The sequence below is a fragment of the Siniperca chuatsi genome, linkage group LG15 (genome assembly GCF_020085105.1).
Source record: "Siniperca chuatsi isolate FFG_IHB_CAS linkage group LG15, ASM2008510v1, whole genome shotgun sequence".
NCBI classification, from domain to species: Eukaryota; Metazoa; Chordata; class Actinopteri; order Centrarchiformes; family Sinipercidae; genus Siniperca; species Siniperca chuatsi.
Genome location: NC_058056.1, coordinates 23,888,848 through 23,910,258, shown reverse-complemented (window position 1 = coordinate 23,910,258; position 21,411 = coordinate 23,888,848). Strand labels below are relative to the sequence as shown.

Below are 21,411 nucleotides of genomic sequence, written 5' to 3'. Positions count from 1 at the left end.
TGAGTAAATATTTAAAAGCCACATCCTTTTCAGGGTGAGCAGGCTGCAGGATTCTTTAAACACAACTTGTGTCACACTGTATGATTATATAAAAAAAAAAAGAATGACAATGTATGCTTTTATTATTTTATGGCATGGAAGAGGACAATATTTATGATATCATACATACAAGTTTGACATCAGAGAGTTACCACTGTCTTTATTTGCTCTCCTGCCTGAATGTAAAGCTGCAATGTAAAGTCTGTTAATGCTGGTTTAAAGGATCATTCCACAGTTCAGTCATAACAAGGAGCACTCCTCAGCCTGTGAAAACAAATTCATATCAGCTATAATATCTTCTGTGGCTCTGAAGGAGCTTTTCAAAGGTTGAAAAATAAAATGACCCTGATGATGTCACAGTGATGTCATCAGAGTTACCTGGGTTTGGATTTGAGACTACACATTTATTTAAAACAGAACAGAAAGTCTGTGTTACAAAGTGCAGGTGTGGTGAATGAAAGTCGTGGGCGTTTTAAGAGTCCGGTTGGGTCTATTGCATTATGGGAAATGTAGGATCCAGTGTTGTTGGAGTTTGACCCATACTAGAGACTACAAATTCGGGATATCTCAGGCTCTGCGGCTTCAATTTTGGCCATTCTTTAAAAAAAACTAAATGGCCTCTTTAAGAGTAAATTAGATTATCTAGATTTTACCTAAAATATATAACACTACATAAACAGGAGGCTAATATCCTTTAAATTAAGAATGTAACACTTAAAGCAGAAAAAGTAATTTAAATAACATAAGGGTCCAAAAGGTTCCTGTGTGGTGAACTCCCATCAGAAATATCTAAAATATTCATCTTGTAACGCTGATGTAAAGACTTATCAAGTGAAGCATATTAAAGCCAGTTAAATGAATTGCAATGTTATTTGGACATAATAGATTAATCGATTAGTTGATCAACAGAAAATTTTAGTAATCGATTAATCGTTTTAAGTCATTTATCAAGCAAAGATGCCAAACATTCTCTGGTTTCAGCTTCTCAAATCTGAGAATTTGCTGTTTGTCTATTTTATATTGTTATAAATGTAATATGTTTGGGTTCAATGCATACAAAATCAATACATTAATCAATAATAAAAATAATCGTTAGTTGCAGTTCTAAAAGGCAGTGATTGCAATATGGGACATTCATTAAATAAATCTAAATATGGCCACTTCAGTTTGGTATAATATAAAACTGCAAAGCCAAATTGCACTTTTTTGATCGTTTATCATAACACATCATTTCTACAGAACACCTCACATACCAGCTTTGTTCATGCAGTATATCAGCTGCTATGTTTTAATGTTTTAATGGGACAAAAAAGCACATTGGAGATGTTTGAGTGCTACAAAGAAAAACAAGGCAAAACAAAACAGTGCTTTCAAGCAAAAGTTAAACCGATAAAATAAACTTTTACACAGATCAGCTCCATGCTTTTCTGGGTCTTTAAAATCAGGTGTTACTGCAATTACATCACACTTAAACTAAAAACATTGCTGATCAGAGCCTTCGTGGAGGTATTTGGGAGAGATCTTCAGGTCTCTGAGTTTTCTACAAGGCCTCAAACTCATCAACCCTCTGCTTGGTGTTGCCCTGACGGATCTGACGCAGGGTCTTGTACTTGTCGCGGCCGGCTCGGACATTCTCGGCGTGGAGCAGATCGTTCTGGGTCTTCTTGTTGTCGTCTCTGGCTTGTTCCAGCTCTGAACTCAGGGCCTGTGGAGGGAAGAAACTCTGGTTATTAAACCACAAGGAGATACTCCTCACAGATGTTTACACTAAAAAAATTCCAAGTTTAGATATTCTCACATTGGTACATTCTTTCCACTTGTGTGGAAATGTTTGGTGCTTACAAGACTTCTTGAGTGCTGCCATTTACTTTAACTACTTCATCAGTTAGTGATTTGCTCAAATGTCCCAGAATGATTTTTTCAGAATGATGAATGATCTCAGTTTTACATTGAATAAGCTTGCTCTATAACTCTATGCTTGTTACTCAGCTGTAGGTCACATGTGAGGTTTAGCAGTTAAGAAGAATTGAGGCTCGTGTTATCAAAACACGACCTGTCTGGTGGCTGCAGTACATTCTGGTGGATTGACAGTAAGTCTATGATGAATTTCTCTTTGTATGATTGTTGAGTATCAGTGCAAAATGCTGAGGCCAGATGGAGACCTTTTCTCTTTGATTGGGACGTCCTGAAGTTTCCCATCAGGCCTTAGGTAGGTGAAAAATTTGAAGCTACTGAGCAATTGTTTTTCCTGTAGATTTCTCTAGACACAAATTATTCCACATTATTCAAAGCAGAGTATTGACACAGCATGACATAACATGTCTGGAGGGGATCTCTAAACTAAGCTTCAAGCTGTAAAACCTAAATAATCCCCAATTATAGCAGCTCTATGTGCATCTTGACAATCAATTTGCTCCTCTAATATCATCACTCTTTGGTCCAAACTGAGAACTGACCAGGACTGAAATAGTTATTTTATCTTCCATCTAGGGAGAATATTGAAATAAATGTTTTCTTTTCTTTGGGGTGGACTGTTACATGGATTATTTTTTTATCATTATCATGTACTTTTAAATTTCACAAATCAAATGAAATCCAACGCAAACATGTGTAATATAAGTTTCTACTGTGTATTCAAATCAGAGCAGGTAAAAATGACAATTTACCTAAACTGTGGTTGACCATGAAAAGATTTTAGGGCTAAAGCAGTACTGTCAAAATCCTATACTGAACTCCCTGAACTCACCTTTAGCTGCTTCTGCAGGCGCTCGTTCTTCTCTGCCTCGGTGAGTCGCTCCTCCTCCTGGTAGTGGTCGTTGATGCCCTGTGTCTGCAGTTCAGCGCTGTAGGTGCTGTTCTCTTCGCTGTGCTCGTGGTCGCTCTCGCTGTCCGAAGAGGAGGAGGAGGAAGCAGGAGCGGCAGCAGGAGCTGAATTAGTAGAGCTCATCACACTGTGCAGCTCTTCCTTCGTCCTAATCAGACTCTCCTCCACTTCCTTAGCCTGGGACGAAGAGGAGAGGTTTAGTTTATTTGACAGGGACAGTGCTCATTAATCAACAGGACAAAAAACTTTAAATGAACCAGAGTTAGCCTAAAAAGCTAATTTTCCTCGGTTGTCCCTGGCCAGATGTTAAAGAGGTACCCAAAAATAGAAAAATAGGTTGTGATGGATATCAGGGTCATTCACTGTGTTGTAGTTTGACTTGCTGATAGTTAACACCATACAACATATGATCTAAACATACATACTGTAAGTTTTGACATTTGTTAAGTATCAGTTTGACTGTGACCAGTTTATGGACAAATGAAACTAGCAAGCAGAGCCGGACTCTGATCTCAGGTCTTAATTTCTCTTTTGAAAAACTGTTTTATGACGACTTGTTGGCTTGATGTATTCCTATAAATATATTGGGTCATTTATTCAAGGATTGTAAGCTTTATTTGTCACAGACTAGTGTGAAAAATAAGGATTAGAAAAAAGAAATATAAAAGGTGTAAAATTGAATATAAAAAAATTATAAATATATGTGAAAAAGTAAAATGTACATATGTCACAATTGCAAATATGAAATGTGCACGGCAATGCAACAGATTTTGATATGGATATATATTTTTCTTCCATTACTACAAGCACTTAAAGGGACTTTCCCTTTAGAATGTGAGGAGCCTCAAACCTTTATTCATGGATGGTCAGTATTCATGTATTACTGAGCTAGATGATGAGATATCTGTTGATCTTTACACAGTACTTTTACACAGTACTAAGTCCCGCTTTTTAGCAATTATAAGCTATATACAGACATTTAATCTGCATACAATCATTTATTAAGTATTTATATACTGCTTATGAATCCTAAATAGGGGAACTAAAGTTGCTCCCCCCCTCCAAGTAGGAAATGGCGTGTTCTGACATTTTCCAGGTAATCCCTGTGACTTCAAGGAGGATGTACATCCTTTGATCGGGTGTTGGAAACTCACCTTGCTGTGCCATGACTCAGCCTCTTCCTCCTTGACTCTCTTGGCCTCCTCTAGCACAGCGATCTTGCTGCTGTACTCAGCCAGCTCTGCAGCCTGCGGGAGGAGGCACAAACCGTGTCGTCAAAAAGCCCAAGAATAGACACCTGTTTACCTCAGCAACCTGAATTATCCGGAACAGGTGACATTTTATGAATGGACGGACAAAAAAACTGAAGGCGATCAAACACTTATGACTGGAATTCAACATTTATTTAATAATAGTTTAAATGTAAAGTGAATAAATATAGTACTTTTAATTCCAGTGCATTTACCTGAAAGCTGTACTTACTTCTTGCTTTACAGATTTCACATTTAACTTCCGATAAGCTCATAAAATATCACAAAAACATAAAAATAGCCTTGTTTTAGCTCAATGACATAATGAATATGTGACGTTTTCTAAAGAGTTTTAAAGTGAGAAAGAGTCTTACAGAATTTTCTCAAGCTGTAAGAGAAATGTAATCCCAGGAAAATCCCCCAAACAAGGATGTATTAGTTCAACCTGCAGTTAAAGCAGTTAATTTGTGTTTATCCTGAATATAGGAGCTTTGTTTGTAATGAGTGTTTTTCTATCACGACTTTTTCTCACGTGAAGGATTTCAGTATTTCTTGCACCGTGTACTCACCAGCTGCTCCTGGCTCTTTATCTGGTCCTCAGCTTGCCTGGCCAGCTCCTCCTTGGCTATTATGGCCTCCATCCTCTCAGCCTCCAGCCGGGCCGCCTCCTGCTCCACCCTCCTCCTCTCCTCCTCCAGTCTCATGGCCCTGTCCAGCTGCTCCTGAAGCTCTATAGGACAAAGTCAGTGAAACACAGGAAAAATCTATCATGTATTGTACAGGGTGAAAAATGAATCACTCTGATTTTTGCTGCATTATGGTGCTTTTCTGGGACAATTTATTTTTTATTTAATCTTTATTAATCAGGCAGTCTCACTAAGATTAAGATATCTTATATATACAGAGAACTGAGAACAAGAACATTCAAAAGAACACAAACAAAAACAGAATCACTACAACTACACAATAAACAAGATAATTAATTAAAACATTTACAAGAATCATTGAAGAATTCAGATAATAAGGTTTTAAAATCTCCAAGGGGAATGTAAGACTGTAGTTTGAGGGCAGTTTGCAGTTCATTCCATTTAAAAAGGTGCATAGTACCTGAACCCAGTTCTGCCAACATTAGTGCATACATGAGGGATATCTAAGGTCAGGTAGTTACTGGATCGTGTACTGTAGTTACTAGATTTAGACGAGAGAAGAGATGTGAGGTGGTTTGGAAGCTTTATAGATGAATAACATGAGATGGCTATTTCTTCTTGACTGTAAGGACGTCCATCCAACCGTGTGATACAGAGAACAATGATGAGTACGAAATTTGTCATTTGTGATAAAGCGTAATGCACTGTGATACACAGGATTTAACTGCTGAAGTGTTGATGGGGCAGCGTGACAATACAGAATATCTCCATAGTCAAGGACAGACATGAAGGCTGACTGCACAATAGTTTTACGGTTGGGAGAAGACAGATATCCTTTAATTCTATACAAGAAACCTAGTTTGCTTTTTTAAGTTGTTGAATGTGAATCTTGAATGATAGATAGTCTGCTGTCAAGCCAAATTCCTAAATTTAATTACTTAAGGCAGTGGTTCCTGACCTTTTTGGCGTATGGACCCTGTATTAAAGATCCCAATATTCTTTTATTCTTGTCTTCCTTTCTTCACCTACCTCACATCCTTTACCTCACTTCCCTTCCTCGTCACTAATTGGCTCTTGTTTTCACCTCTCATTTTCCTGATTGAGTTTGCCTGATCACTCCCTATTTAAAGACTGCACCCCCTTTCACTCACTCTTTCACTTTCGCATGGGGCGGCAGTTCTGGCTACAATCATCCTTGAATACAAAAACGTGTTTAAAAGCCATTTGATGCAGATTAAGACTTGACAGCACTGTTCATTTCTGACCCTGGCAAAGTATTGTGGTAGTGACCTCGAGTATTTGCAAGCAAATACAAACATGTGCCCTTAAGTAACTCTTTCTTAACTTTCAAGCAAATAAACAGAAGAGGGCAGTAAAGTCATGTTACATGTCTAAGTTTGAAATCTATAATACAGCATAAATTATACTGTTGACTTACTTATGTTGTCCACAGTTGTTTTTTTCTGCAGCATAATATGACCAATATGGTCTGTAATGATGAGAATACCAAATTCAAAGGGTCTCTGTCTCACCTCTCTCTGCTCTCTTGGTTGTCTCTTCAAACTGGTGAAGCTTCATCATCAGCTCCTGCTTTTCTCTCTCCATATTCTCCTTCTCTTTCTCGATGGCCTCCCTCTTCTTCTTCTCAGCCTCCAGCTGATCCCTGCAGAACACAAAAGACTGATTATACATTTTAATCACAGCCTGAATTCAAATTCAAATGCTTAGTCTGTCTAAGGCCATTAAAGTAACACATGTGACTTTGTAAATTGATTAGTATTCTGCTTCAACTTGATAACCCTTCCCCTACCTCTCCATCTTTTTCTGCAGCCTCTCCTCTTTGGCCTGAGCCTTCATCTGTTGAACCTCGATGGTGTCAGGCTTGCGGCGGCGCATGTACAGCTCATGGTTGCCCATGCACAGCTGCAGGATGCGCTTGTTGACTCGCAGTCGTGGGGCATAGAATATGAAATCCTTGGAAAGAAAAAAAAGAAAAGAAAACATCATGTCAGGGGCAGTTTGGTTTCGTTTCATATATGTCCAAACAGCACTGAGCTGCTTAGGCTACATCCAAAGATCGTCTCTAAACCTCTAACCTTTTAAATCAAAATTTATTCCACATTTATTTGACAAAGAAGCTTCCTAAAAGTTTATGTTCAATTTTCTTTATATCAAGGATATGATTATGAAAGTGTGGAGATAGGTCAGGTCTGAGCTACACGCAGAGCAGAGAGCAGCGAACAGGATGAAGCTGGCTCCTTCCCGCAGGGTTGTGCGGAGGTGTGGGTGATTTTATTTGTGCTTCAGAACATAACCGCCATGAATAAATCAGAAAATAGCATTTTATTTCTCTGATTCACTGCTTTTTTCTCACTAACGCTGCTCCTTCTCTTCATTAGCTCTCTCTCTCGCTCTGAGCTGGGGGGGCCCAAGGGGCCAACTTTGAATCATGTGTTTACAAACAGCAACCGACAAATCCTACTTATTCTGCCATTAACTAAAATCAAACATTAATGGTGCTTCGTGGTGCAAGTCTGCATTCCCATCTAACTTATCTTCTTTCTAACACATTTACAGACACTTGAGATGCTACTTAGGATTGTAAGACTCATAAAACACTTACATTAGCTTTCTTATCTATGGGCTTGATGATGAATTTCTTATCACTGAAAGAAATGTTTCTAATTTCACTCCAGGGGAATCCAATCTTTGGGGACAGCCTGGAGGACGGAGAAAAAAGAGGTGATCACACAAATTCAACAGCATGTTAAAAAAAAAAAAATCGTTTCACTGAATATATTGACACATGAGCTATCAGAGCAACAGGCCAGTGAGACCTTGTATGTTCATGTTGTGGTAGAATCAAGAGAACTAGGTCAATGGCCTCTTCAAAACAACAGCCATGCAGCCAAACATGATATTTAAAACTTGACCGACTGGAAGGGAAGGTAGCAGAGGTCAATGACTGCTCATGTGTTGCCCTCCTGTCTACCACTGTATGTCATCAAATAAATACACGCTTCACCTATGATGTTAGGAGAGACGGTAATAAGTAAGTACTGTACTGCAGTCACTGATACATTGACTTACCTGTCCTGCTTCTCATAGATGTTAAGTCCCAGAGCGTCGACTCCCAGCCACAGGTCTGTCCCCTTCTTGTTCTTGATCTCAAAGTAGTTGACGCCGTACATTTCCAGGTCCTGCGCAATCTTCAGGTACTCAATCATGGCCTCTTCCCTGTTCAGGTTAAACAGGCGGTTAGACGGTAGACAGAAACATGGAAGAACACACACAGATACACAAACTGCATGAGCGTAAATGATCTTACAGTTTATGATATAATTTCCTATTCAATTAATTTATTTATCTTTACTCAAATAGGTGAGAGAAAATGGTTAGTTCCAACTACACCAGGATGTGTGTGACCTCAGAAACTAGGTTTAAACTTAAGACTAAGACCTTAAGTAGGGTTGGCTTCCCATAGCCAGCTCCATTTAGATCTGGTTCCAAGTTGGTAAAATACACAAATGTGTTAACAAATGTATTAGTGAAGCCTTCATCTTCTCTTTTAATTTTAGGCAATTTACAACACTTGTATTGTATGTAGTCATTTAGTTAAATAGCAAATACTTAACACGTGTGGGAATTTTAGATTTTTAGTTCTCTGCATGCCCGTCTTTGAATTTATATTTAATATTAATTTTTTGATATTTACAAATGTCTAAAGCTAAACCTAAATAGATTAATCAACGGATTGACAAAGATTCACATTCAGTAAGTAGATTCAATACTGAATTTCAACTTGCAAAGTGTTAATTCACCAAATTGTCTGTTATTGTTAAATTTATTATGTCAGCCTGCACATCACTGTTTGCCTCCACCCATGGACTGCAGATGAAAATGTACATTTAGCTTTATCTGGTGCAATAAATTCTGTAAAATGTTATCCAACCTTGATCCTGAGCAAAAACATGGAGGTGCTGATTTAACTTTTGTGCAGCAGCGGCCCATGTGGCCACAAGTGGCAATTACAGGACACACTGAATCATGCGTTTACTTTTTGTTTTACTTTTGAGATCAAATCAAATAAATGTTTATCTGTGAAACACAAGTTAGCAAACACAGCTACTGGTCATACCAGACCAAGTAAGGCTGCAGCAGTAAAACCCCTGAGTATAGTGAATTGAGTAAGAGTGTGTTTTATTGCTTATGAATTTAACTTTTCACTTGTAAGAGGAAGATTGTGTTATTTATTCATTAAAAAGTCACATAGTCTTGGTTTAAAATGAAGATAGATACACGGTAGAGTTGCCAATACAGTCATTCTTCAGGAGGAGATTTACATCAGAGTATTTATCACTTACTTCAGCATCGATCTGTGCTCTTCGTGCCAAACCTGGATTCTCTCTTCCCACTGCTCCTTGGACAGCTTGTGTTGCTCCAGCACTCTGAGGAGAAAGATGAGTTATTAGCAACCCACTGGTGAAAATGTAAACAGTCTGTGTATACCTACAGAGCTAAATCAAACACATGCTGCATTGTTATGTCTTTCCTATCCTGTTACATCTTATGCTGCCAATTGTGAGTACGTAATAGGACATAGGTTCATAATTCACTGAGGGAGCTATTCGGCTGGGTGATTTCCAGTTTAACGGGATTCAGATTTTTTTATTTTCCAGTTTATGGAAAGTAACCTTTCTTGATACACACAGGCCCTGCCTCCAGAGAGATCAGTAAATGGTAAAGTTCTTCTGCTTTGTTGGGATTTCTTTCCTTATCCGAATATCTCTGATCTTTTTAACTGTGGATTTGACTGGCTTCCAGTCCAGGAGACGTTTTAGTGCTGTTTTATTCAGACAGTAGTTTAGGCTTTAGTGCAAGATGAATTTGAGGGGTTACAAGATGATTAACAGTAAAGGAAAGCAGAAAAAAAACATTTATACCATTACCACCCCAAGTTATATCTATTTTTTCAGATGTTCCTGTAAAATTTTAGGCCTCTAAAAATTATTTTATAAAATAAAACACGGTAAGAAATCATTCCTTGGTTGACCTGGTCATAACCCACAGGTATATGCAAGCGTTGATGATAGGTCACCAGTAGACATTGCTTTATTTTATATAATTAAGGGGTTACAAGCCAAAAAGGTTGGGAACTACTGCTGTAGTTGCCATGCGAAAGCTGGAACGCACTTTTCTTTTTAAGCCACTGACCAACTCACATGTTTTTGTCTAATTTCAAAAAGTTGCAGAGAGAAATCACTGCACCTTGATAACATTTCATATTAATAATGTCCATTTTGCTACTTTCAGTCACAAAGCAATATAACACAGTTGTGGCCTAAAGAGCTGCAATAGTCACCAGGTGACGCTGTCACCTACTGAAGATTAAGCTTCATTATCTGAAAAGCTAAAGAAAAAGAAGTTGCAGCACTGCCAACACTGATTTTAAGTCAGTTCAGTTCAATGCTTTTTACATAAATACATACATACACAACACATAAATCAAAGCAAAGCACATATTTAGGCACTTACAACACATAAAGCAGCAGACATAAAACATTCTGTTCATACATTTGTACTCCCTAATTGAACAAATCTAAATTAAAAGTAAATTATCACATAATATTTAATCAATTAATTTCACATAGTAACTGTCTGGAGAGCTCATAAAAAATATTCTGCAGGGTTTACACCAAGGAGCATTCATTCCTCCTCTTCATCAACAAAAGCAATAAACATATCAAACATATCCTGTTTGCCCTTTTATATACAAGTAACCTTTTCAGAGGACTTAATAGCCAAATAATCTGCATCACCCATTGTTTAATATTGGTCTTTTAAGTCTTTTTCCAAAACAGTGCAATCAGTCTTTTAGCATGGTAATGGAAAGAAAATCGTGTTCTTCTGGGTACAAGTTCACTTTTTCTTAATCGTTTTTATCAGTCTTTTATTGACAGTCCGATCCATCTATCCATCTTCTCACCTCTTCATGGGTCATTTTTTATGCTATTGTACGGCTTCATTACATATCAATTTAATAATATATTTATTACTAATTCCACATATACTTTTTTTAAGCTTATAGCCTTTGATTGTGTTTAGCTGTGCAAGTTTCTTTCTTCTATGTGTATTTGTTGATCTGGGTCTCTGGTAAGTGCAGTGCAGAAAGTAAAATATAAGAGAAATGACCACCAGCTTTAACTGAGCTCATACATTGTCCAACCCACACTCACCTCTTGGGCAGCAGGCGCTCGGAGCACAGGTAACCTGGATGATGCCCTGACTTGTCGTAGTCTCCATACTTGGCCTGGACGGCATAAGAGGCCAGCAGCACAGCGGACTCTGGAGGGCAGTAGACATCATCTCCCAGAATGTCCTCCTTCACCTGCAGGAAGAAAAGCTTCCGGGTGACGTCCTGGATCAGCTCCTCAGACACGTCCTCGGGGTAAAACTTGGCCCTCAGCTTGAACTGCAGGGTAGTCTCCTTCTTCACATCCTGGGACATCACCTGAGCAGAGCAGATATGATGATAAAAGACTACGGTAAGGTATGGTAGACAGAGCAGATTTAAATAAAGTATGAGTAGAGAAGAAAAACGTGAAATGTCAGTATTCCATTACAGTATGGCGTAGTACAGGCGTATGATAATATAGAATAGAATAGAGTACAATGGTGTGTAATAAGGTACAGAAGAACATGGTACAGTTAAGTAGAGGGAAGCAGGATAGAGTAGAGTTAAATAGGGACATTTTGACAGAAGAGAGTAAGACAAAGTTTATTAACTTATATTAAAATATATTAGAGTAGAATTTAGTACAGTAGGAGCCAGTATACATTAAGATAGAAAGAATATCTTGGACCTAAAATAGAGTAGAGCAGTTATTCCCAGCCATGGGGTACTAGTAGGAGTTGCCAAGAGTTACTCGGAAAGATTGGAGAGTAGCTAAAGTATATATGTAAATCCACATATTTGTGTTTAGGGGGGAAAAACACACAAATAGGATTACAAATTGGTGTAAGGCTGATCTATAATATGTTTATTTTCATAATAACCACTAAACTACCAGCTACAGCAAGCTGACTGCACAGGACACACATCCCACCAACCTGAGTCAGTTGTAGCACCTGAACAGAACATGCTGCGGTTTGATAGTTTGTGAAGTAAATGTAAAATAGAGTATAGTTAAAAGAGTTAAAAGAACAAAGTAAGATTCAGTTCATTAACGTATATTAGAATATTTTAGGACAGAGTTAAGTACAGTGGATCAGCTAACAAGATAAAGTTGAATAATATATTAGAGTAATATAGTGTTGAGTAGAATGTAGTACAGTTAAGAAGAGAAGGATACAGTAGAGTAAATAGTGTAAGATATTAAGTCCATCAAGTAACATTAGAGTAGATTTGAGTAGAGAAACACAACAGGTAAACAGAACAGGATGATGAACAAGAACAAAACATGTCAGTTAGCATCACACTCACTCATCTGAAACCACAGATTTACCTTCTTTTCAGAGTTCAGCCATGTGATGAATCCTTTGGCGTCAACAAACTGCAGCCCAAAGTACCAATTCTCACGCAGTCCAATGGTCCTGGCAACCTGAGACACAGAGAGAAAAGAACGGAGACATGATGACAGGGGATCTCCTTCACTTCTACTTCTTCATTCATCACGCTTCTAATATTCTGCCCCCTTAAGAAACAACCTTTGGACAAAATGTAATTTACAGCACAAAGCAGGATTATGCAAAGACTGTAGATTGATGTGTACATCAGTCTCACTCTGAACAACTGCAACAGTAGCTGAGGTGGTGAATATACTTTATCATGGCGCTGCCTTCCTGTCATGTACAAAGGTTTAGGTAATTATACACTCTACAGTAGGCTCCAGGGAAAGAGGGCGTCATACTGTTGGGTGGTGATGTCACCTTTCAGTACAAGTTACATTTGGGTGAATGTATTAATATGTAAACTTTTCATTGTTTGTGCATTTTTGAGTTTTTCTAACAGGGTTACATGAGACAGACGGCGTAAGTTAAAAACAACTTTTAACAACTTTGACCGTATGAAGCAAGAAGAGTTTTGCAGTTTTCACTTAACAGAAATGTGCAAATATATCCGCAAGTGGCAGTTCCAGGTTTCAAGCCAACACAGACCGTTAGACGTTTAAAGCTTTTGATCTGGACCTGATCAAATGTGGCCTAGACGTGACAAAAGCAGTGAAATCTCCCTTTTTTTTTGCATTTTCACAAACAGAATGAAGAAAACAAACAATTTCTGATTCATAGTCTGATTCGTGTTATTCTATGCACATTTTTTGCCCTTGTAGCGCCCCCTAGCAGTCGATTTGAAGGAAACTTTCAGGTTCTTATATCCTGGACATATCCTGGAAGTTTTGTGATGACTGGACAAACAATGCCTGATTTATAGTCTGATTTGTGCTATGCCCCTTCAGGTATGGAACCCCTAATTAGTTGCACGTACTGTACACTTTTCTACAGGTAAAATGCATTTTATTTAACTTGTTTCAACTATGGTATGATACAATATGATTTTTACCACCAGGATAAATGTAGATATAATCAATAAATAATTCAAGTACTTGGAGTGTCTGGAAATAGCTGGGAATGCTACTACTCTGATTTTAAAAATTGCTCTTTGATATAATACCACTAGTGGTGGAAAGTAACTAAGTACATTTACTCACGTACTGTACTTAAGTACAATTTTGAGGTACTTATTTGAGTGTTTTCATTTTATGCTACTTTATACTTATTCCTCTACAATTCAGGAAATATTTTACTTTTTTACTCCACTACATTTATTTGACAGCTGTAGTTACCAGTTACTTTGCTGATGAAGATTTTACATTCAAAACATGTAAACAGGTTATAAAAGACACACTGTTATAGATTAAACCACACAAATTTACATAATGTAGATACAATCGGTTCCAGTTTGACCATCTACAACATTAAAATGCTACTTTCATATTAATGCAGCAGTAGCAATAATCCAATAATATAATAACAGTATAACAATTACATGAGGCCATTTGTCTGCATAACAAATACTTTCTATACTTTAAGTGTGTTTTTCTCACAAACCTTCTGTACTTTTACTTAAATAAGATTTTGAATGCAGGATTTTGTATTGCTACTTTTACTTAAGTAAAAGATCTGAATACTTCTTCCACCACTGACAGCATCAGGTAGGGTTTACTGACTGACTTACAACAGTCAGATACCAGTAAAGTGTATGGTTAGACATGAACAGAACTTTATCAGCTGAAACCACTGAGACTGAAGTTCCCAAAGCCCTAGCTAAGACAACTCTGATCCTATAAATCTGTGTAAACTCTTCTAGTGCTTTTCCTACTGTAACATACAGACCTGGTCAAAGAGCTGCTTCCCTGTGGTGTTGGGGTGGAAGGAAAACTCCAGCTCCGCGTCCATGGTGGTGACGCGAACATTGACCTGCAGCAAAAAGGTCATTCAGTCACATGATGACATAGATTTTCTGTTTGGATACACATAAACCCTCTTATTTTCCATTCCATTTAGATGTGTTCCCTGATATAAATCTGAATCCATCAGTCCTGCATTTCTCATATTTGTGCAGTTTTCTGTAAGATCACATCTTTAATTTTGTAGAAATATTGCTTTTTAATTTGGGCACATTTGCTTTTGATGGTTACATCATGAAACACAAGTTTTTTCATTGTAAAAAAACACAAATAATACAGCCAGTTGTGTGAAGGATGCCTTTAATGTGGAGCTGTGAAGTGGATTGTTCATAAACTATAATTGCTGACTATCTCAATAGACTTTGGACTACCCTTGCGAGGTGCCACAAGGTTGCACATACACAGATTCAAATATCAAAATACCCTCTGTTTGCCAAGTTCCCTTCAGACTTTACCATTGTTAGTAAGATCTTTTATAACAAAAGGCAATTAAACTGCCGCATAAATCTAACTTTCAAGTTTTTCTAGAATGACTTTCCCAGATGAAAAAAAAAGGGTTATTCTCAATATTTTCCATAAAAGCATGACAAACATATGACAACTACATGACTCCGGCCTGCAGGCCAGGTTGGGCTTGGAGCAGTTACACAATCATTTTATGAAGTTACACTAGAGCACACCCCAGGTGTCATAAAGATAAACCCACTGAAACTTGGGCAACTAAAACTGGAACATCCATTTATGAAACCTCCGACATGTTTCTCAACTGTTTCCACTTTCCATAATCACGTGTAAGATAACTTCCGACTGTTGCATTCCTCACTGCTAGCCAACCTCTTCTCAAATCATTGACTGTGAAAATCAGCATTATGCGAGCAGCAATCCATTACAATCAATCAGTATGTTGCTGCATTGAACTTTAGAGTTTTTATTTTTTTTATACTTGGATTGTATTTTTTGGACTCTACAAAACTCTTACTTTCCTGTTTAACTGTTCAAATTTAAGCCAGAATTCAACTCATAAATCACATTTTCAGCATTTTCCATAACAACACAAGCAATACCTGCTACTATGACTCATAACTTTGTTTGATTTCAAGTTAGTTTAACGTCAGCATGACCTCTTAAGAGAGGCTTTCTCCTTGGAGTGTCAATATAAGCACAGAGTTGCAATCGTAATGCAGAGGCAGGCTTTTCTTATCAGTTTTCCAACAGACTGATGCTGAATACTTAACTAACTCTAACTGGGGGCATTTAGGACTTACAGCTAATAAAACACAAGGGTTCCTTTTGTTTTGGATGGAAGATCGATTATTGCTGACTGACTTACAAAATCAAAGTGGAAGAATAAAGCCACTGAACCATACAGTCATGAGTTGTTGGTGAAAGTCACTCTTGACATTTACAAATCACTCCAATGTCACCAAAGGTAATTACCACGATTATTATCAGTTATGCACGACCACACTACAACATACGGCCCATCTCTAGCCAAGAATTAGCATTTTAGTAGCATTTCTTTCTGCCAGGAATGTGTGCAACATGGGTCAAACTCTACATTTGGTTAATGAGTAAATACCAAGAAGGATAGGTGCCTCTTGGAAATATGGCACAAGCTTCAACATAGAAAAAAAGACTAAAAGTGACTAAAACTATCAAAATATACATGATTGACCCTTAAATTTGTTTTATGGTCTTTCTACACAAGTATTTAGGCATAAATATTTCAACAACCATAACAGGTGAATCTATAAACCCACCATCCCCCTTTCAAACTTGGACCAGGAAGAGACATTTTAGTGACACATTCAATGATCTTGTCAAGAAAATCACGAGGGTCTTACCGTTTTGGGCATCTTGGCTCTGGTTGGTGGGCGAGCTCCAGCAGAAGAAAGTGTTTCCCAGGCTGATCGAGGCTGCAGTGACCGACTCCCAGCAGAACCTCCACCTGATAAAGAACGCACTCTACTCTCGCAGGCAGACTCAAGGGCAGGGCTTGTGTCCTTTGAACTGGGCTGCAGATCACTCACAGTGACGTAGGAGATTCAACTTGGTTACTATCATACAAACTGACAGACTTGCATCCACTGTGACCACCTGGCAGGGCAAGACAGCTTCACCTAAAGACAATCACCTGTCTCAGCGCCTGAACTGCTGTGACCTTTGATCGGAACATGCAAGGCTATATAGGCCCGGACATACTATTTACGTTGCCTGTTTGAAGGTGACATGAGTGAATCATGGGCTGTCATAAAGAGACCGTATCAAGATAACGTCCTGATGGCAGAATGTTCCTGTGGTAAAACTCAAGAGAAACAAACTCTAAGAAGTTTTGAGATTTACAGACTTTAATGGTAATTGTACAAAAACAAAATCAGGCAGAAAACAAATGGACTGATTCTGATCATGTACGCATTCAGTGTTTTTTAATTACATAAATATTCTAATGGATAATGCATTTAATGACAACATTGTATACAAAAATCTAGAGCTGAAACAATTAATGGAATAGTCAATTGACAGAAAATTAATTGGCATTTATTAAGAGATGATGTAGATGTAATTTTAAGAATTTTTACCAAGGTAATTGAACTCGAAACGGAAACAGTATTTTTTATGTGTCTTAAAACATGTCTGGATGGGATCATTAAATCTGGATCAATTTACTCTGTATTCCCTGATGTTTATTTAAACAGCCTTATTTTAATCTTGACATAATGCATTTTAAAAAAAAAAAGGTACAATAAGTATTGAAATGGTTTCTTGGGGACTGTGCACATTAAAGCTCTCACAGATAATAAAGGATCATGTAAACCTTTAGTTCAAGTAAATTAGGTTTGATTCTGGTCAAGTAAAGAGAAAGTATTCATAAAGCTAACAAAAAAAAACCTTTTTCACCACTACATTTTATAAAAAAGGTAAAATGAGATTAAAACTCATCTTTGATTTGAAAATGAGGCTGGTCCTCTGGTTTGAAGTCTTTGTTGGGACTTCCATCCTCGGTGAGGATGCGTGACGCTGTGTAACCCACAATGGGATACTTTTTTTTGTACGTGCCTTCAAATATACTATCCAGAGACTTCAGCTGCTCTTCAGTGAGGCCCGTCTGTGGATGGAAAGATGGAAAACAATAACTTTCGAGGTTCTTATCCGCATTGAGCATCGAAGAAAAGATGGTGTTATATGTTGTACAGTAAAGCCCTTTGTAATTTTGGGCTATATAAAGACAGTTGACTTGACTATTACATTTAACTTTATTTTAATATTTAAAATGAAAAGCACACTCTGGAAGCCAAAGAAGAAAAGAACAGGAAGAGGCACTTGCGTCAATGTTTTGTTTTTACCAAGTCTGGGAGAGAAGAAAGTCTTCTAACACTTGCAGTAGTGAAAACAACGTTATTACTAATTTGTTTGCAAAAATCCAAGTGCTAAAGAGCTGAAACACATTAGTTTTTACCAATAAATCATTGTTTTTCCAGAAACGACTTTAAAATGGCTGGTTGCTTTCAGGTAAGTTTTTTCCCCCCACATTTGAGTTGCCGATTAATTTCAGGATCCATTTTAGGGAGTACATTCTGCACTTTTTCCTCAGATTATTCTTAATATTGAGTGTATTATAGTTAAGCTTCATTTATTCAAGGAGTCTCGTTGAGATCAAAATCTCTTTTGCAAGAGAGACCTGAGAACAAAAACACATATTTACAACACAACATACTTAGAATAAGAATAGTCACACAAAGCAGTCTTCAAACACACACAAGCATTATTAAAATATCAGAAGTGGAACTTTAAAGTCCCTCAGAGATCCTGTAATATTAAGGAGACTCCATTTACCCCCTGAATCAGGTGCATCTTGGTGTGAAAAATGTGAATAGGTAAGAAGTGGAATACAGAGGAAATATATAATGTCTATAGTGATTAAAGTGTTGCAGGAATTTGCTTTTACCTGTCCAGACCCAGTGTTTCCCATATGCAGAATTTTGTTTAGGCTCTCCAAATACATTATTTTGTTTTTGTGTTTATTATTTCTTTCTTTCAAAAGTCTACAGTGTGTAAAAATACTGATGTAAGCGCAGAATGTTTGAAAAGCCTGCAAGCATGGTGCATTCATACGAAACTTTAAAGTTTCGGTATAATTATGTAGCTGACACTCAGGTGTCAGATGTCGGTGATCCCCACCCATGGGAGTTAACCACAACAAATACATTAAACACTGACAATAGCTGGTTGAAATGGTGTGAGGACAAAAAAATAAATAAATAAAAAATAGCTTGTGGGTGTTCACACTAAACGTACAGTATCTGATGTCAGGTCTGCTGGGTCCAGGGACATCTTAGCCACAGCCCGAGTGGAGTCCTTACCAACCATGGCATTGTATGGTGCATCTTTTCCATAAAACTCTGCAATGTGTAAAATAAAACATCAATTCAAAACAGTGCAATGAACGCAACATCAGAGTCAGTTGGTTCTAGGTGGATAACTCTCTGGGTTTTTAGATTTGGGACTGGAGCACTAATGGGACTGGAAAGCTTTCTAGTGAGCATCAATTTTATTTTCATTCATGTTCATTTCACAGTTTTGTTTGAATGAATAAAGCACAACAAAGTTCCCAGACAATCGTTTTTTATCTTGTAAATCATTATAGCCTAATTTCCAGGGGTTGAGTGGTGGGTATTATTTACCTTTTCCCTTGGTGACATCAAACACCACCCCCTTTACTGCCATGTAAATAGGCTGTGCCTCCTAAAACAGGGAGGCAAAAAACAACGGAGAAAAGATAAAAAAAAGATAAACCGTTATCATATATACTTGCATGGATACATACGCACGTAGGCACACACAAAAACACACCTGGGATTATGGCTTACATATCAAGTTTACCTCGCTGCCGTCGTATCTCTTCAGCTCCTCCTCGGTGAATAATCGGACAGGTTTGGTGGCTGGTTTATATTTTAATTTAACGTCTTCCGCTAAAGTCGTAGAAAGGACAACAAACAGGACACAAATTCGTGCTGTTGCCATGGTAGGATCGTTGTTTGGACGAGTTTGATGCGGAAACTCTCTTACTTCTCTGTCGCTGCCCTATGGAGTTGATGCTGCGTTTAATGCCGTCGGAAATTTGAGGGATAACGGTCGGGCGACTGTCTGAAACATAGCATACGTCGGGCTGCAACAGGGCCTTATGCCGGATGTGCACAGCAGCAATTATTGGTCAGTTACAATAACAATCACTCTTAAGGGGAAAAACTGAAAACTTAACAAAAAGGTGCATGAAAGTTAATTATCTTACCGTGAAAACTGTGAAGACCTGCTTCGGAAAAAGCTAGCAAGTGACTGCACTTGAGTTGGGATTCTTTTGTCAAACTAACTTACTGTTTTCTAGGTCAAGAATAAACTTTCTTTCATATATGCTTGTTCGCTTTCTTGCAGATAATTAACGTTAGCTAGATGAGAAGATTAATAACGTTACAATAGCTAGGTTAGTTTAAAATATGTAGTTAGCGTTAGCTGGACTGGAGCTAGCCTGGCTCTGTCCGTAACAAAATCCATCTACCAGCATATTTAAAGCTCACTATTTTACATGTTATATATCTTCTTTGACAATTCGCCATTTTGACCGGGAGCAGTTGCTAGGCAACCAGCGGAAACGGCAGGAAGTTAACGTTACAACCGCAAATAAACAGTCAAACGGCTAATTGTGGTTTTTGCACTTTAACTTCAGCACACAAAACCATAATTTCATTTTTGGTAATTTCTATTTCTAAAATTTTCCATTCAATTTCACAGAAAGTAGTTATAATGAAAAACATTTCATTAAATCCCTTAAATCTGTGTATTTATTGACTTGAATTTCACATCATTTGTAAGAGAGGGCAGGCATATTAAGTAAATGAACCGTAAATTAAGTTATTCTTTAAGAGCAGACTGACAAGCACAAAAACTTTAGTCTTCATGGATCAAATTAAATTCCCCCCCCTTAATTTTAATTTGTTTAAAGTAGCCGACATTTCACCTTAGCTGCAATATGAAAGAGGGAAATGGGCTTTTAGGTGAATGTAAAAACTAAACTACAAAAATTAAACTGCAAAAATGATCATTACAGCTGACTTTTAGTCAGCCCCCATCACTCAACAGGTTGGTTTAAATCCTAAAGCTCCTTAAAGGAAATTTACAGAATCAGGTTTATTGCCAAGTAGGTTTTCACCTACAAGGAATTTGCCTTGGTGTTGTGGTGCATAACACTCAAAATAAACAAAGTAGGCTAAGAGAAAAGAAAATAAGTAGGCCACTGTAAACGTCAAGAGTCATAAATATAAAATTTACATTTAATATATGTTAAAAAAAAAGTCTAAAGAAAAAAAGATTATGTGCAATGTGTGAAAATAAAAACCTAGATATTTGCAAAAATGTGTGTTAATATAATGTGTGTTCATGGTTACTGAAATGTGATGGGGTATTTGCAACTTAGTAAATTTAATCAAGTAGCCTACTGTACAAATTTGAGGTACTTGTACCCAACAGTACAAGAAGATCTGAATTCTATTAGTCGATTAATAGATTGACACAAAATGGATGGCAACTATTTAAAAAAATCTTTTAATAATTTTTCAAAAGCATTTCATGGTTCCAGCGTCACAAATGTGAGGATTTGCTTTAATTTAAATTATATTAATAATTGTAATATATTTTTTAAACAATTTTGGGGTTCAGACTGTTGGTTGGACAAAACAAGCATTGTGAAGGTGTCACTTTGGGCTCTCTGTAATTCTGACAGCATATTTTCAGAATTTTTACAAACCAAACAATCAATCGATTAATGGAGAAAATGATCAGCAGATTAATCCATAATGAAAATAATCATTAGTTGCAGTCTGATACAAAATAGTTTAAAAAAAAATAGCTCCACCTCCACCAACTACAGCAGTAAAATCCTGCTTTTACATTAATGCACGAGTAATAATAATAATAATCTAATGATTTAATATATAATAGTTTAACAGTCACAGGGAACATTTTCTTTTACTTTTCATACTTCTTTTTTTAAACATACTTTTACACTGGTAACATTTTCAATGCAGGACTTTTACTTGTAACAGAGTATTTTTTACAGTGTGGTATTAGTACTTTCACTTCCGTAAAGGATCTGAATACTTCCCCCACCACTGGGTATTTGCGGCCAATTC

General features: G+C 37.3%; 2 protein-coding genes across 2 annotated transcripts; both read right to left on the bottom strand.

Annotated features, from left to right (window-relative positions):
* Positions 1 to 104: 104 nt before the first annotated feature.
* Positions 105 to 16,420, bottom strand: ezra (ezrin a). Its single transcript, XM_044166654.1, has 13 exons — positions 16,072 to 16,420; positions 14,154 to 14,237; positions 12,266 to 12,361; positions 10,997 to 11,271; positions 9,125 to 9,208; positions 7,851 to 7,997; positions 7,384 to 7,480; positions 6,571 to 6,734; positions 6,293 to 6,423; positions 4,683 to 4,843; positions 4,018 to 4,110; positions 2,786 to 3,040; positions 105 to 1,744 (listed from the first exon to the last, which is right to left on the bottom strand). Exons 1-13 carry the CDS (start codon positions 16,081 to 16,083, stop codon positions 1,580 to 1,582), a joined length of 1,764 nt encoding a protein of 587 aa, XP_044022589.1. The 5' UTR covers positions 16,084 to 16,420; the 3' UTR covers positions 105 to 1,579.
* Positions 16,421 to 16,557: 137 nt separating this feature from the next.
* Positions 16,558 to 19,824, bottom strand: nenf (neudesin neurotrophic factor). The gene is made up of 5 exons (XM_044166659.1): positions 19,518 to 19,824; positions 19,109 to 19,406; positions 18,910 to 18,970; positions 18,524 to 18,627; positions 16,558 to 17,333 (listed from the first exon to the last, which is right to left on the bottom strand). Exons 2-5 carry the CDS (start codon positions 19,247 to 19,249, stop codon positions 17,157 to 17,159), a joined length of 483 nt encoding a protein of 160 aa, XP_044022594.1. The 5' UTR covers positions 19,250 to 19,406; positions 19,518 to 19,824; the 3' UTR covers positions 16,558 to 17,156.
* Between the last annotated feature and the right edge of the window lie 1,587 nt (positions 19,825 to 21,411).